The sequence below is a fragment of the Podarcis tiliguerta genome, assembly GCF_965153285.1.
Source record: "Podarcis tiliguerta genome assembly, chromosome: 1".
Lineage (NCBI taxonomy): Eukaryota > Metazoa > Chordata > Lepidosauria > Squamata > Lacertidae > Podarcis > Podarcis tiliguerta.
Window position 1 is genome coordinate 27953662 of NC_139534.1, and position 15343 is coordinate 27969004.

General features: G+C 41.6%; 1 protein-coding gene across 7 annotated transcripts in view; it reads left to right on the top strand.

Moving 5' to 3' along the window:
* Positions 1 to 15343, top strand: part of STK39 (serine/threonine kinase 39) — a 109154-nt gene that overhangs the window by 82921 nt on the left and 10890 nt on the right. For all 7 annotated transcript variants that reach the window (XM_083409634.1, XM_083409630.1, XM_083409635.1 and 4 more), the window contains exons 15-16: positions 9298 to 9350; positions 12318 to 12386. In XM_083409634.1, coding sequence (XP_083265760.1) covers positions 9298 to 9350; positions 12318 to 12386 — 122 coding nt within the window. The remainder of the gene's footprint in view (positions 1 to 9297; positions 9351 to 12317; positions 12387 to 15343) is intronic.

Sequence of the window (15343 nt, forward strand, 5' to 3'; positions counted from 1 at the left end):
GGGGAAGAAGGATTAGAATTGGGCAGAGTGGATAAAAATCAATGATTAAAAAAAATATCAAAAAAATCAGATTTTAAAAATTTTTAATTGGATTTTTAAAAATTTAAATTGGATTTTTTAAAAATAAAATGCTTTTGGAGGAAAAATCTTTCTAAAGATAGTTTTCTATTTAAGTTACATTATAGTCCAAAGCCTATTCATCAGGAAATAAGGTTTTGTTTTAAGTTTTTCATGTGTGCTAAAACTCAGTCTAAGGGTTTTTGTTTTTTAAAAAAATTATTTAACTACATTAGTTAATAAGCATGGATACATATGCTATAATGTTATTGTTTTGGTTAAACAAATTTATATTAAGGAAATGATTATTTTTCTCCTTCCAATAAAGTACAGCAGAAAAGTTGTCCAAATATAAACAGTTAAGTTATTAAACCTAACAATAATTTCATAATTATCTATGTATTTCCAATAGGATAACAAAATCAGTAATTTTTGATAAAACTGTAAAAACTACTCTCAAAATTTATTATTCTAAAAATGAAATCTTCTTCTGGTTGCAAATATTAAGATTATACCAGCAAGAATGAGTATTTCTGTAAAAAAAAATATTTAAATCAAGTCTTACTGACTAGTGATTTAAATTTATTTGATTTAAATCATATCCACCCTGGAATTGGGCCGTTTATTCAGAGGCATGGTTTCAAATACCACCTGTGCTTGACATGTGTTTGACATCACCTTCTCAGGAGATAAATTTATATGTTTAAAGTGGTATTATACCAAAGAATTCTGGGAGGTGTTGTTTGTTTAGGATGCAGAGATGTGCTCAGTGGCCCCTATTCTCCTCATGAAGCTACTCAGAGTGGTTTAGGAATCAATCTATCTTCCCAGAGAATGGGCAGAAATCACAGCCTGTTCATAAAGATTGGTCTGGCCATTCCATAAGGTTTATATTCTTTGCCCAAATTGAGAGGAAGATAGGATGTATTCCAATTTGTATGAAGTTCCTTGCTGTCAGAATTCTTCCACAGATGCAGGCTGTACACACTTAGGAGATGGAAAGTCCAATAGTTTTGAGCAACTGCAAATTGGGAGTTCTCATTTGAACCTCATTAAGGAGAAGGCAATGTCTTCTATCAAATTCTTCGCTTCTATTGAAGAGACATACAGCATCACCAAGTCAAGCCACATCTTACAGCCCAAACAAGGTCTAATTCCTTAAAGGTTAGAATATGCCCATCATCTTCCCAGTGAGTCTCCAGATTCAATGCACATTAATGTTTTGTGGGTTTTTGTGTGCGAAGAAGCTCACTGGTTCAGGAGATGCAAGACTGCAATCTCTGGTTGAAACACTGGAAGCAAGTTGACTTCATAACTGCTATCAATGCTTGTGCCGATTGTTCTGAGGAATGCTGAATATTGACTTAGTTGTACCATCTTTGAACAGGCAAGCACCATGTGTGCCTGCACACATTTTCCAAGCAGAGTGATTTCAAATCTTGAAACACGGTCAAAGAGCCCTTGGAACAATGGCACTGATCTTCAACAGACTTTGGACGTACTTGAGATAGTGGTGTGTTCTGATAGCTTTCATCATAAAAGTCGCTGGTGTTGAGAATACTTAGGCAATGACTGTGCCAAATTGGGGTGACCGGATTTAAAATGACATTTTTGAAATTAGCAGAACTAAATGATATTGAAACCAGGCGTTATGGAATCTCAGCGCTGTTGAGCAAACCAATAACCTCTACAGGCAATCTGCCACCTTCAGTCACAGAGGACAGCCATCATTTTAAGTGGATAATTTAGAGAAATTAAAGTCTGGATTTTTGTAAGAGCCTAATGATGATGAAGAATAAGAGTGAGATTATTTCAACCTTTGGTGTTCTACAAGAGCTTCTGCAAATTGGGAGAAATATGAAATGGTGGGAGGGGGCAGTGATTTTTGCTTCTCGCTGTTCCCCCCACTCACCCCCCAAAAATCTCCAAAGGGTTGTGGAACTGGTAGTATGATAATACTCATTTTGGTATAGGCCTTTAAAATTTTAGGTCATGATATCATAGTCTACTGGAACAAGATATTGCTTCAGGACTATATGCAAAAGCAGCCATGGTTTAGTGTTATGAGCTCCAGTTAACTTTTTCACCCCAAGCCCCACATCCCTCCTGAGCAGACTTTCAAGGGCTGCGTGCTCGTTGTGTGGGGGCTCAGCAGCCAAAGTGGGCAGAGCAATCAATGTAAATTTCATCTTTGTGCAACAGGCTAGTTTTTACACAAACTTATAGAACCCTCCATTATCCAGGCAGGCAGGCAGGCAGGCAGGGAAGAAGCATTATCAGAGTTCGTGTGCACATTTTAGCCAGGCAAAACCACTTGTGGGGTGAAACAGGGCCGGTGAAGGATGTGGCCTGAGGAGAAGGGATGTACAGTGGTATCTAGGGTTAAGAACTTATTTCGTTCTGGAGGTCCGTTCTTAACCTGAAACTGTTCTTAACCTGAAGCACCACTTTAGCTAATGGGGCCTCCCGCTGCCACCGCACAATTTCTGTTCTCATCCTGAAGCAAAGTTCTTAACCTGAGGTAATATTTCTGGGTTAGCGGAGTCTGTAACCTGAAGCGTATGCAACCTGAAGCGTATGTAACCCGAGGTACCACTGTAGCCTGCATCATCAGAAGGTCAGCTAGGGAGGCCTGGAGGTCCCCATTTGGTCTCTTGGGCCTGAGGCTCTCCATCCCTGGTCTAGCCCATGGACATGTTTGCATTGCAAAGCCTGTCTTCTGGATTTGCGGTTTTATTTGTTTTATATACTACATGCTGGGTAGCTAGAATACATAGAAATATGCTTTAAGTTCCCATCAGATATTTTCATTAGCTGCTGCTTGGGGTGTGAGGGGAGCTTGCCTAATATGTGTAGCAGATAACACAGTGATTGTAAAGTAGCCATGTGGATTCATCCGCAATGTGTAGTAATGGTCTCACATTCATCACAAAAGGCATGTTGTTAGAGAACACCATCGGTTCCCTGTTGCGTGGGGATTATAAAAGAATTTTCTTTCCCTTAGGTGTGCAATTGTAAAGGCTTTTCCGTTCATCCTCCTAGGTCTAACTAGAGTTAAGTATAAAACTGTGTCTTCACATTAGCATTGCAGAGAGCTGTGTGCACAGGGAGGAATTTGCGTTAGGCCTGAGGTGTTGTGGCTCCAATTGTTGATGGGTTCAATCCCAGCGGTGATTCGTTTCCAGCTGAGTGAGAGTTAACGAGTAGAGATTCATGGCAACTGCAAACATATCTTTACATTTAATTGGTGGTTCTGTCTGTTGAGATCATGCAATCTTTCCCCCAACTTATTTTACCCAGAGCTCTTGGATAATAAAAACACAAATTGTGAATGCTGCCTCTACAAAGGTAGAATTGGCCCACTGGAGAAGTTTATTTGTTTGTGTACTGTTTGGTAGTGTTCAGCAGCTAGAGGCTATGTTGTTTTTGCATTTTACAGTACTTTCCTCCTGTAGAGAGGTCAGTGTTGTGAATGGCAAGCACAGCCATTGTGCTATACTGTTAGCTGAAATTCCCCCCTTTTCCCCTTTTTATGAGGAGCTGGGGAAGTGAAATGAAAGTACGCCACATCAGACATTAGCCCGGGTGCTTTTATTTCATGAAGACTCTATGCTAGACTACGGCATGTCTTAGGTTGGAGGCAAACGACATCCAAGAGAATTGGAGACATGCTGCCTGATAGTTTCATCTGGTGTGCATGCTCATCCCTTTATGCAACATTTGTCTGCAGCCTTAACAGGCTTTGAGGATTTTTGAAGCACTGCCACTACAAAATACTAGAAATCTGCATGACTGGAGATGACAGTTGGTTGCGGGGTGAAATGTCTTCAGCCATACAGTCTGCTCTGCAGGGTGTTTTCCCAGATGTATGTCACACTGAGTTCAGCATGACTTGCCATTTTAAAGTTTAGGATTGAGGCCATGTAGCACAATCCTATGCTTTGCTCCAGGGCTTACTCCCAAGGTAGATGTGCATAGGATTGCAGCCTTGGATTCCATACATTGTATGCAACCCAAGGCACGTATGTTTGCTCCAGATGCATAGTGTGGAATATGGTTGGAACCAATATTTTTCTGGAAGGAAAGAGTGGTAATTCCAGCCACTATCAGTCCCATGAAGTTTGTGTATAGAGAAAGATGCTCTGAATAGAGGAAGGACAGGCAGCCTGCAGAGTGCACAGGGTCACGGTATGGAAGGAATTATGGAAGGGACAAGATAAAATGGAGGTTGGGAAAATGGACTGCCCTGTAAGAAATGTTACATTCTAAATCTTTATAACAAGGGAACCGAGTAAAAGTGCTGATGTACATGGGAGCCTGTCAGTTTGAAGTATGAATGCGAGTTCTAGGTATTTTTATGTGTGAGGACTCAGTCCATTTAAAAATGGGAATGAATGAGGCTGTCTATAAAAAGCGAAATGACCAAAAATCAGTAAGACTCTTGGTATTAAACTGGAATAAGGAATTATAATGCAGCGGTCTGGCAGCCAATATTTTACTATATAGATATGGAACTATGCAAGTAATTTCCTACTATATCCTTGCTGAGTGAATTTTTTTAGAATGGGGCTCTTCTCTAAATAATGAATGATTAATATAAGCACTTTGCCCAAATAATTGTTACAGAACACTGCTATTCTTAAGTATGTATGGGTTTTATGTACCTTGGTTTAAATCCCATTTTTACACTCAATTTTATTCAGCTTTGTAGTGCCAGAGACATAGAAAAAGAAATATATTATTTGCTGCTCTTGCATTTCAAGTGGATTTTTAGAAGCTGGGAAGGAAAATCATGTTTGGAAAGACCAGGGAACACAATGGATCATTTATTAGGGTTTTCCTGGAGTTTTTCAAAGAATAATTGCACTATGTATTTAAGCTGCATTCAACCGGATCCAATGATACCTCTCATTGGAGGGGATTGCGAGCCAGCTTGTCTCACCTCTGAGGTCTCTAGCTGTCTGTGCAGGGGAATAAATACTGAACAGAATCCACCAGAGTAAAATCAGCCCACTCAGGCCTATTTCACATGGCCAATTTCCACACAAAATCTGGCAATTGACTGCATGATGTGGACCTAGATACAATGAATTTGGGTGAATTGCCTCTATTCCAGCATCACACCCTCTGAATGTGGGTGTCCGGGGATGTTTGGGGCGGGCACACTCCCTCACCTCTGATCCAGTCCACTAGAGATTTTCCTCCTAATTACAGGCACTCTCCTTTTTTAAAGTCATTGTTGTAAATGTCATTTATCCCATGATCAACCTGTCTCAAGTGATCAGATTAATACAAAAATGGGTGTAAATATGTTAAGTAATTTCAGTAAAAAAGTCAATATTGAAATTTAAGGCCATGGAAGGATTGTTGGGAAACAGAAGGATGGGGTTTATTGGAGGTGGGTGTAGTTGCCGATATGGATCTTGCACACACCATTGTGCCATGTAACCTTTTGGTGTTACCTTTTTGCATATTGCATTGGCTCATACTAACAGTAGCTTTATATCTGTCTCGTAGATTATAAGGAGAGGTTCAAGAAGCCCCATTTGCTTCTCTCTCCGCCCCTAATATTCATAGGGACATCTGTGTGAGTCCAGATGCAAGTGAATAGATGGGGCTTTCAGCTAAAGCCCCCTCTCTCCAGCATCTTGTGAGCAGATCTGATACTTCCTGTGGGCTCTGAAAAGTTCCTACTTTCCACCCTTCAAAAGAAAAGAAACCTTCTGTTTAATGGTCGGAGCTACTGAAGGCAGCAAATGAACTTTACCATTGCCTCTCACTAATCGAAACAGTTCTGCATGGTTGTTTGGCTGCATAATACTGCACTATGCAATATCCATTTGGTCTGACTAAAGAACGGGATAACAAGAAATTAATTCACCTTTTGAATCGCGCCTGCTATACTTAGCAGCTGGATACTTCTTTTGCTGCGCTCATTTTGCAAAAAGTTGTATCTGTTGTCTTGCCAATCCATTTTTGTTGTTCTTGCGTGATCGTGTTTTTGTGACTGTGTGACATTTTCTTAATATGTGTTTAGCAAGTGATAATAGTTCTGAGTCATGGCTGAGCGTGCCTGGATGTTGGATTTAGTTTTCCCACAGCAAGACTTCATGGCCTGGTACACTGAAATATGAGTCTGCTTACAGTTTCCATGCTGAGGAACAGAAGAATAATGGACCGCAAAACACATTTCACTGCTATTAGCTTTTCAAGCAGATTGAGCTATTCGCCAGGAGAGGGAAAAAGTGCGCTACAGCAATTATGTTTGTATCTGGTCTTTGCCCACTTGCTGTTTCCAAAATGAGATGGCTGTCTTCTTTTTTCCTCTCCCTATGCCCCCACTTCTGTCCTCGGGCAAAGGAGATTGTTTTATTGACAAAGGGGAAAGTGTCAATCAATATGAAAGTGGAAGTGCAGAATTAGCTGCATTATCAGAACATAAAGTTGTTTACGTTGTGTGTGGCACACATGTTAAACATGCTCTATCCTGCATGGGCAGATTGACACCGAGCTCAGCGAAAATGATAAAATAAATGATGTAATTAAATAGAAACATGTTAATGTTAACTACCTGCCCACCTTCAGGCGTATTCTAGAAGGGAATGCTAGGATTAGTATCTCCTTATGTTATATGCATTCTTACATACAAAGCTGTTACAAAATCCGTGCGCTACCGAACTTCTTCTTATGGTACTAGCAAAACACCTGTCACTATGAATTGAGGAAAGAGGAGTGAAATTAGTCTAGTGCTGCTCTGGAGCTGTCTATATGCACAATACCCTTTTCTGTTTTTTAGTGGAAGGTGAGGAGAGGAGGTTTTCTCTCAATGAAATGTGTCATCAGGAGCAGGACTTCAGAAACACAGGAAGTTGCTGCCTTAATCCGTCTACCTCAGTATTATCTAAAGTTGACTGGCAGCAGTTCCCCAGGGGTTCAGGGAGTATGTCTCAGGTGTAACTGTTGAATTGTTTCTTTAAATGTAAAGGTTCATCATTGTTTCACCCGATGTGTATATCTTTAAGGGGCCAGAGCAAGGGCCAGAGCAAAATAACGAGATCCAGCTTTACAGCTGTGAAACATAGCAGGTGCTGCTGAGTTGCATTGATTAAGCTGTGTCAGGAATTGGGTGTAGTATATAAGGAGCAGCACCTAGCTCTCCCATTACCCTGGGAGATGGGTTGGTGGTTGGGTCATGTTTGTTTGTTAATGTATTTAGTGTAAAAGGAGTTTTTGTTTTTGTAAGTAAAACCTTGTTTAAGTTATTTTTGAGTCCCTTTTTAATGCATGGTCTCCCCAGCAAGCTCTCTGCAGCGCTACCATACTGCAAAAAGCCAACAGTAACTGGACATACCGTGGATTGAACTTTGAATTTTTTACATGCAAAGTATATGGTCTGCAGCTGAGCCATGGCCTTTTCAATCTTAGCTGTGTGGCCTTTCTGCAATCTACGTGCCCACAGGTGTGAGGGGCAGCCATAGTAAAGGACACTGTTGGGAAGTAGCTAAACCCGGTGATCCAACTTTTGCCCAGGTGAGCTGGTTTTCACCCCACCCCCAAATCGTCCTGCTGATTAGTTGAATTTTACATATGTGATCTCAAGGCTGAAATCAAGTGATTTCTGGCATCCCGTTCCTGAAAATGTTTTTAAATTTATTTATTACATTTATATTCCATCCTATACCCGAAGGTCTCAGGGCAGTTCACAGAACAAAATAAAAATATAAAACCACAAAATATATAATCAAAATAAAAACAACCCAATAACCCACCCCCTAAAAAACCCCCAACATTTCAAAAGGGCGTAGGACATCAATGAAATCAACCAAAGGTCTGGTTAAAAAGGAACGTTTTTGCCTGGTGCCTAAAGGTGTATAATGAAGGTGCCAGGCGAACTTCCCTGGGGTGAGCATTCCACAAACGGGGAGCCACTGCAGAGAAGGCCCTTTCTCATGTTGCCACCCTCTGGACCCCACAGGGAGGAGGCACACAAAGAAGGGCCTCAGAAGATGATTTCAGGGTCCGGGTAGGTTTATATGGAAAGAGGTAGTCCTTGAGGTATTGCGGTCCTGAGCTGTTTAAGGCTTTGTAGGTCAAAACCAGCACTTTGAATTGGGCCCGGAAAGCAATAGGTAACCAGTGCAGTCAGACCAGATCGGCGTAACCCTCTTCCTCCAGTAAGCAACCTGGCCTCTGAATTCCGTACTAGCTGAAGTTTCCGAACTGTCTTCAGAGGCAGCCCTACATATTAAGTTCTCTTTACATAAGAAGGGCAGCATTTTTCAAAACAGATGTGCAGACTAATTTTGTCAGCTTTTTTGTTGAAAGCTCAGCTTATAAAACTGAAAGAGAAATATAACTTAACCTGCTGACTTTAGCGTGCTTGTAAGTGCTCTGCTGAGTGTTTGGGCAAGTGATAGCACTTCTCTCTTGAATTCGATTCCGTAATGCTTGTTTGTTTTCTTCCTTCTCATTTAACCTTACTCCTCTTCAGCTTAGTGATGCTGTGAAAATAAAGTCTCAAAAGAATGCCTGAAAGCTCTTGGGGAGGCACAGTGTTGTGGATTCATCCCCTTATGATGGTTGCCCCCCCCCCAATATTTCAGCGGCAGAGTATAGAATTCGCGGTGTATGAGTGGGGAGCCTTCAGCTTTCTAGATATTCTTTGACTACCACTCCCATCATTCCTGACCATTGGCTATTCTGATGGGATTTGGAGTGCAACAACATCTGGAGGGTGACAGGTTTCCCACCTGCGCCCTAAGCTTATGTATAAGCACAGTTGCGCTCAGAAATAAGGGTAGAAATACAAGACAAAAACTTGGAGGAACTTGAATTGAGTTTTCTGATTGTAATCTAGCCCTTTACTATTCAGGGAGAGAGTGCTGAGTTATATTTATACTTCTCTCGGTACAGAACAAAACTTACTTCTCTCTCATACTTTTTTCTTTAAAAAAATTAGATGCTCATAAAACTGAATGTAAAAGTGTGTAATTTTAGATTTATTTGAAAAGAATGCAATATGGTTAAACTCCGCCCCCCCCTTCCAGGGTTTTCCCTTGTGTTGATGCCCTTGTGCATTTGTGATGCGCTTGGGGAAAGACAAGGCCATAAAACTGCAAAATACTGCCTACATATTAATAGCAACTTATTTATGAAGCTTGAATACATTTGGAATGCACAAGGCTTGCACTTCATTACATTTTGATGTGTTTACCGTGGCTCCTTTTTTCCTCCCTCCAGGAATTCCAGAAAGGAACTTAATGACATACGATTTGAGTTTACTCCAGGCAGAGGTAAGACTTTTAATTGAAATTATGCTTTTATGGCTCCAAATGGTATTTCGGAAATTGATTTCTGCTTTATAGTTTAATATAAATTAGCTCTGTGAAATCGCTTGTACCAACCAAATGTTTTATATTACGCTACTTAACTGAAACAAAACTAGTGCCAAGTGTGTAAATTTTTAGTGGCATAGTTGTGGAATGTTTTGGTTCGAGGTAGAGGATACTAAAGAGAGAAAGGGAGAGAGGGAAAGAACGAGAAAGAGAGCACTCTATCAGTCTCTCTGAAAATTAATGTAATGAAGTGCGCAGTTCAAAGCAATCCTGCTGATAACTGACCTCAGAGTTGTACAGCATATGAGTTACTGTGGCATACCAATAAGTGATGGCTATGTAAAAATTGTTAACTGCAGGGCAGAATATAAAGAGTGTGGGAGCCTTGGCAGTGAAGATTCTACTAACCGACCCCCTAGGGTACAATCTAGCAGTTTCAATTGCAGGGAGACACTGCAGTGTTGTAGCTCTTCTCATCTCTGCAGGATGTTTCGCCTAGTGCTGACTCCTTATCGATGTGCCCCAAAGGCACCACATGGGACCATCTTGGGTACTAAGCTTCAGCACAGTTGACTTCTCATTATGAGCACATTTGCGACCCAGGGGGGTGGGGAAGAATTGGCTGCATTGTGTGTCAGGCTGCCATCTCCCAAGTGCCATTGTGGCAACTTGCCTGCATGGCACTGTTCCTGTCATCAGGATTCCTTGCTTCGAGGAAGTCTGCGTGTAAGAAAATGGCTCTGGCATTGCGATGCACGAATCTACACTTCCTTGGATTGTTAAAAAGGGAGTCATCTTCTCGTACAGCTTTTCCCATGCTGCCTCTTGCACAATGCCACAGTTGCAGGTAGCCGGTCAAGCTGGTCAATGAAGGCCTGGGCAGTAGTCTCTTTGGGCCACTGCTTCAAAGTGGGAGGGGCTGCCAAAGATGCTTCTGGCCATTTGAATCTTCTGAAGAAGTCAGGTGGGGAGGTTGCAAGTTGCTGTTCACTAGTTCTAGGACTGCTTTTGGATATTAATCGGCCAGCTGGTAAGCTTTTATGTTCACTTAATTTAATATATTTAAAATGAACTGTTACTTATGGAACTGTTAGCGCTGTAGGGAGATTGCAAGTTTGATTACCTATTAGGAGTATTTTATTTAGGCTGTTATTTTTGTAAGCTGCCTTTCATGTGGAAAATGTTGCATATAAATAGATTGAGTAGGACTGTTTAGGTATTAGGAGCTACATTGAATCCTTAGAGGTTTTTAGTAAGAAAATTCTATTGGGAACACCAAGATACAGCGGATGTATTTTTTGTAGTATGTTTGTTTCTAGTGCTGCTAACTTTGGGTGATAATGGCATTTGGTGGTGATATAGTAATTCAGGCCAAGATAGATACTGGCTGCGGGTTGACCCCCTTTTTTTACAAAGGTCCATACAGCACCCCTAATGCCTATTGCTATGGTCAAGCCATTTGCAGTACTTAAAAACAGAGTCACATTCTCTGCAGAACACATGTCTTTTATCACAAACCCTGGTTCTGATGAAACAAGCATGCATCTGCCTTTAAATGGTAGACAGAATTGCTGCAAGTACACCAGCAATGCTGTGCAATGTCTGGAAACCCTGGAACATTGCATTTGTCATCAAGCAGCAGTTTGCACATGGCAGCTCATAGAACCCTAGAATTATAGAATTGGATGGGACACTGAGGATCATTAAGTCCAACACACTGCAATGCAGGAATAAGCAGTTGTCCCATATGGGAATTGAACCTGCAACCTTGATATGATCAGCACTACGCTCTAACCAACTGAGCTATCCAGTTTGCGTTTGCTGCATAAACTGTGGGCCTGCCTTAACGGCGTACACACTCCCAAAAGCCATCTTGATGAACCTAAACACTTTCAATATACAAAATATTACGACGGAAGGCTTTATCCAAAGCTGTTCAGGCTTAACCTTTTCAGCTAGTAAACGGTAAACTTGGACTTCATTGCCTGCACAAAAGAGGACGATGCACTCAACAGGGCTTTCCTTTTTTGAAGTTTTTGTTGCAGCAAATCTGAGGGTTGAAGGCATAAGTCACTTGGGGGGGAAATACAGCAGCAGCAGCAGCAGCAGCAGCAGCAGCATGTGTTTATATGGCTGCTAGAGCTTCTGTAGTGGAAACTCTTTAAAAGACCCAGCTGTCCACATGTCTCTCTCCTTACATATCCATTTAGGGTTTTTTTTATTGTGGCATCAAGTGCTGCCATGTCATTGTGGTCCTAATACAGGAATACGTTACTTTTAGTTGAGATAACTAAAATGTCATAGCATTGAAGGGTTACACAGATCTTGGAAGTCTTATACGCTACTCAGTACCTGTAGGCAGGACCGTATCCATCCTTTGCAGGGGGAGAAAGTTGTTTAGAGCGTTGTCTTTTTCCCCGCAACACTTTTACGTCAAGCCAGTGCAAACGCTTGCTTCTGAAGCTGTTCGTGAATTTGGGTCCAGCTGCTCCTTGTGTCCTGAACTGAAAGCTCTTATTAAAAGTGAGGGATGGAGAAAAGACCGTGTGGCTCTCAGGCCCTGTTTATTTCATAGGCCCTCTTAACTTTCCCACATTCATTACAATGTGGATACCTAATTACATGGCTGAGGAGGAATTCCACTGGCTTAAACAAAGGAGCTTTATAGGATTGGTGAAGAATTAAACAATTAACCCTGTGCTTTTGAATGTGTGTGGAAAATGAGAGAGCTATCAGTGGTGGAGTACATGGTGCCTCTAACGAAAATAAGTTTTGGTTTTAAGCACCCTTTGGTAATGGACACCCATAGATTAAAATTACTTTTAAAACAAATTGCCCAGGCTTATTGATTGTGTGTGTGTGTGTGTGTGTGTGTGTGTCCCGTTTAATTATGACTAATACATATTCGTTTCACGTTCCACACAGACACAGCAGATGGCGTTTCTCAAGAGCTGTTTTCTGCAGGCCTGGTTGACGGCCACGATGTAGTCATAGGTAAATCACGTTTCGTTTTGAAATTACACTGTTGCTATAACTCAGTATGGTTAAATGGATAAGGGCCCATTCACAACCTCTCTTATTCTTTGGTTTTGCACAAAAAGGACCCGTGTTATCAAAACTTCATTGACTACCATCGATTCTCAAGGGAATCCTCAGCATGATTTCTAATATAAATAAGCAATACGGTACTTCAGTGTGGTTTAACTAAGATATTTTTATTTAGCTTCAGTGATTATCTCTGCCTCCTGGTGGAATTCTTGCTTGTTTGGTAACATAAAATGTTCAGCTTCACTCTTCTGTATCTGTGGTGTTAGGATCTATGCATATGCTTCTAAAAGTATGAGGTTTTCTTCTCTTCTGACCCCCCCCCCAAAAAAAAACCCCACACTCCACAGCATTTCAGGCTGAGATTTTCACAGAAATAGGCCTTACAAAAGGCTCCAACATATCTTTTGGGCACCAACATCCTGTCCCTAAGGAAAATGAGGTTTCTTTATGGTTCTCATAACCTTCCAGTGTCCCCCATAGACATGAGAAGGAGATCCAGCAAATGAAAGAGAAGAGTGTGCAACTTCCTCTGATATAAAGACAGGGCCTATTGGATGAAGATTCCCAGTGTCTGCCAAAAATGCATATAAGCTCCTTGCTTACTGGTGTGTGCGTCTTGATTTACTGACATTTCTCCTCACCAAAACAAACTTCTCAGGGGGTTTTTCCTACAGGGATTGCTGTAGAAGCTTAGTTTAGCTAAATTTATTTTTTTTTAGGAAGGAACAGGTTCCATCAGTTCCCAAAGCACCCTGATTGAAAGCAACTGGTACGTTGCAATTCCACTTTTCAGCTGAAGCATGCAGAGAAGCAACCTGTAGATAATAATAATTTATTATTTATACCCCGCCCATCTGGCTGGGTTTGCCCAGCCACTCTGGGCGACTCCCAACACAATATTAAAAACACAATAAAACATCAAGCATTAAAAACGTCCCTAAACAGGGCTGCCTTCAGATGTCTTCTGAAAGTCAGATAGTTGTTTATTTCTTTGACATCTGATGGGAGGACAGGCGGCACTACTGAGAAGGCCCTCTGCCTGGTTCCCGGTAACCTCACTTCTTGCACCAGAAGGCCCTTGGAGCTGGACCTCAGTGTCTGGGCTGAACGATGGGGGTGGAGGCGCTCCTTCAGGTATACTGGGCAGAGGCCGTTTAGGGCTTTAAAGGTCAGCACCAACGCTTTGAATTGTGCCCGGAAACACACTGGGAATCAGTATAGGTCTTTCAGGACTGGTGTTATGTGGTCTCAACGGCCACTCCCAGTCACCAGTCTAGCTGCTACATTCTGGAGTAGTTGTAGTTTCCGGGTCACCTTCAATTGTAGCCCCACGTAGAGCGTGTTGCAGTAGTCCAAGTGGGAGATAACTAGAGCATGCACCACTCTGGCGAGACAGTCTGCGGGCAGGTAGGGTCTCAGCCTGCGTACCAGATCAAAGTGCAGACAAAACTCTCAAGTTCTGTGAAAGCCTTGTGAGATTTGATCTTCCAGTAGGCTTTATAGAGTTGTAGAGTTGGAAGGCACTCGGAGGGGCATCTGGTTCAACCCCCTGCAAGGCAGGAATCTCAACTAAAGCATCCATGACAGGTGGCCATCCAACCTCTGCATAAACACACACACCCCTGAAGCTACAGAAGCAGAAAGATAATGGTTTAAGATGGTAGGTGGCATTTACCTCTGCCCCTTTTTCTTCCTATTGCATTAGCCAAGAACTTCATTGAGGGAATCTGGAACAGTGTCCCATAGCACACACCAGACCTGCTGTTTGTCCTCCAAAGCCATTGGGTCATGAGTGTGCTTGCTTTTTAAGTTAGAACCTTTATTCCTGATCCTAACTTTGGTACGTGGGTGAAATGTTCATGTGTAGAGAACTGACTGGTCAGGTGAAGCCCCCCCCCCCCCCACCTGTAGTCAAGTGGTTCAGTCTAGACATAGGTTTTATTACTTAAGTGAGAAATTGAGCCCTCTGGTTCTAATTTAAATCTTTTTGGTGTTGACTGGCTGTCCTTCCCACCAGCCCTAGCCAGCACGGCCCAGTTCTCGGGGATGATGGTAGCTGGAGTCATATAAACATCTGGAAGGCTACAGATTAAGCACCCCGCCTATATAAATAGGTAACAAAGATGGTAGCTGCAACTGGCTTTGACAAGCTGACTGGGAAACCTCTGGTGTAAAATAAATGTAAAATATCATTGAAGGAATTTTCTCCAGTGCCCTCTTCATCCTATGAAGTTTGTACAGCAAGCTTTGCATTTTGAATTTACTCTGAATATATATATATATTTAAGATAATAGGGGGCTTATGCCTTGGTAACCAAGAGGGGTTGAAATATTATATGACATTGACTTCTGGTGAGACTTGAGTAAAGAAGAATTGTTTGTTTAGTCTTTGCGCAATGTGTTTAAAAAGAAAAGGCATAAAAGGTTAACCGAAATAGCGCACTTTAACATAATTTCTCGCCATACTTCAGTCGGGTTGGTCAGACACATAAGAGTGAATTTGCTTAAGGATATGAAAGTAACAGTATTCTTTCTCTTGAAAAATCCATAGTGACTTGCTCCATGGCATGGTTTGCCTTCGTAATGTAAAAGTCGCTTGCTTCAGTTTTATATTAAAAGAGAGATCAAAGTGTCTGCATACAGTCTCTGCCTAATTTGCAATGGCATTTGTAGTTAAAGCACAGGAGAATATTGTAAAGCTTCTGAAGACTTGCCACTTCTGCTTTCATCATTTTCCCTGCCTATTTATTTCCCCGTCTTCTACACCTCCGTCTCTTGATACATACATCTAGCTGAAGATGGAGTTTAGATGTCTTTTTGCGCAGCTTTCCATCCTGCTCCTTAATGCATTGTGAATCGTTAAGATACGGGAAACCTATGGAACAGTAACATGCATGGCCAGG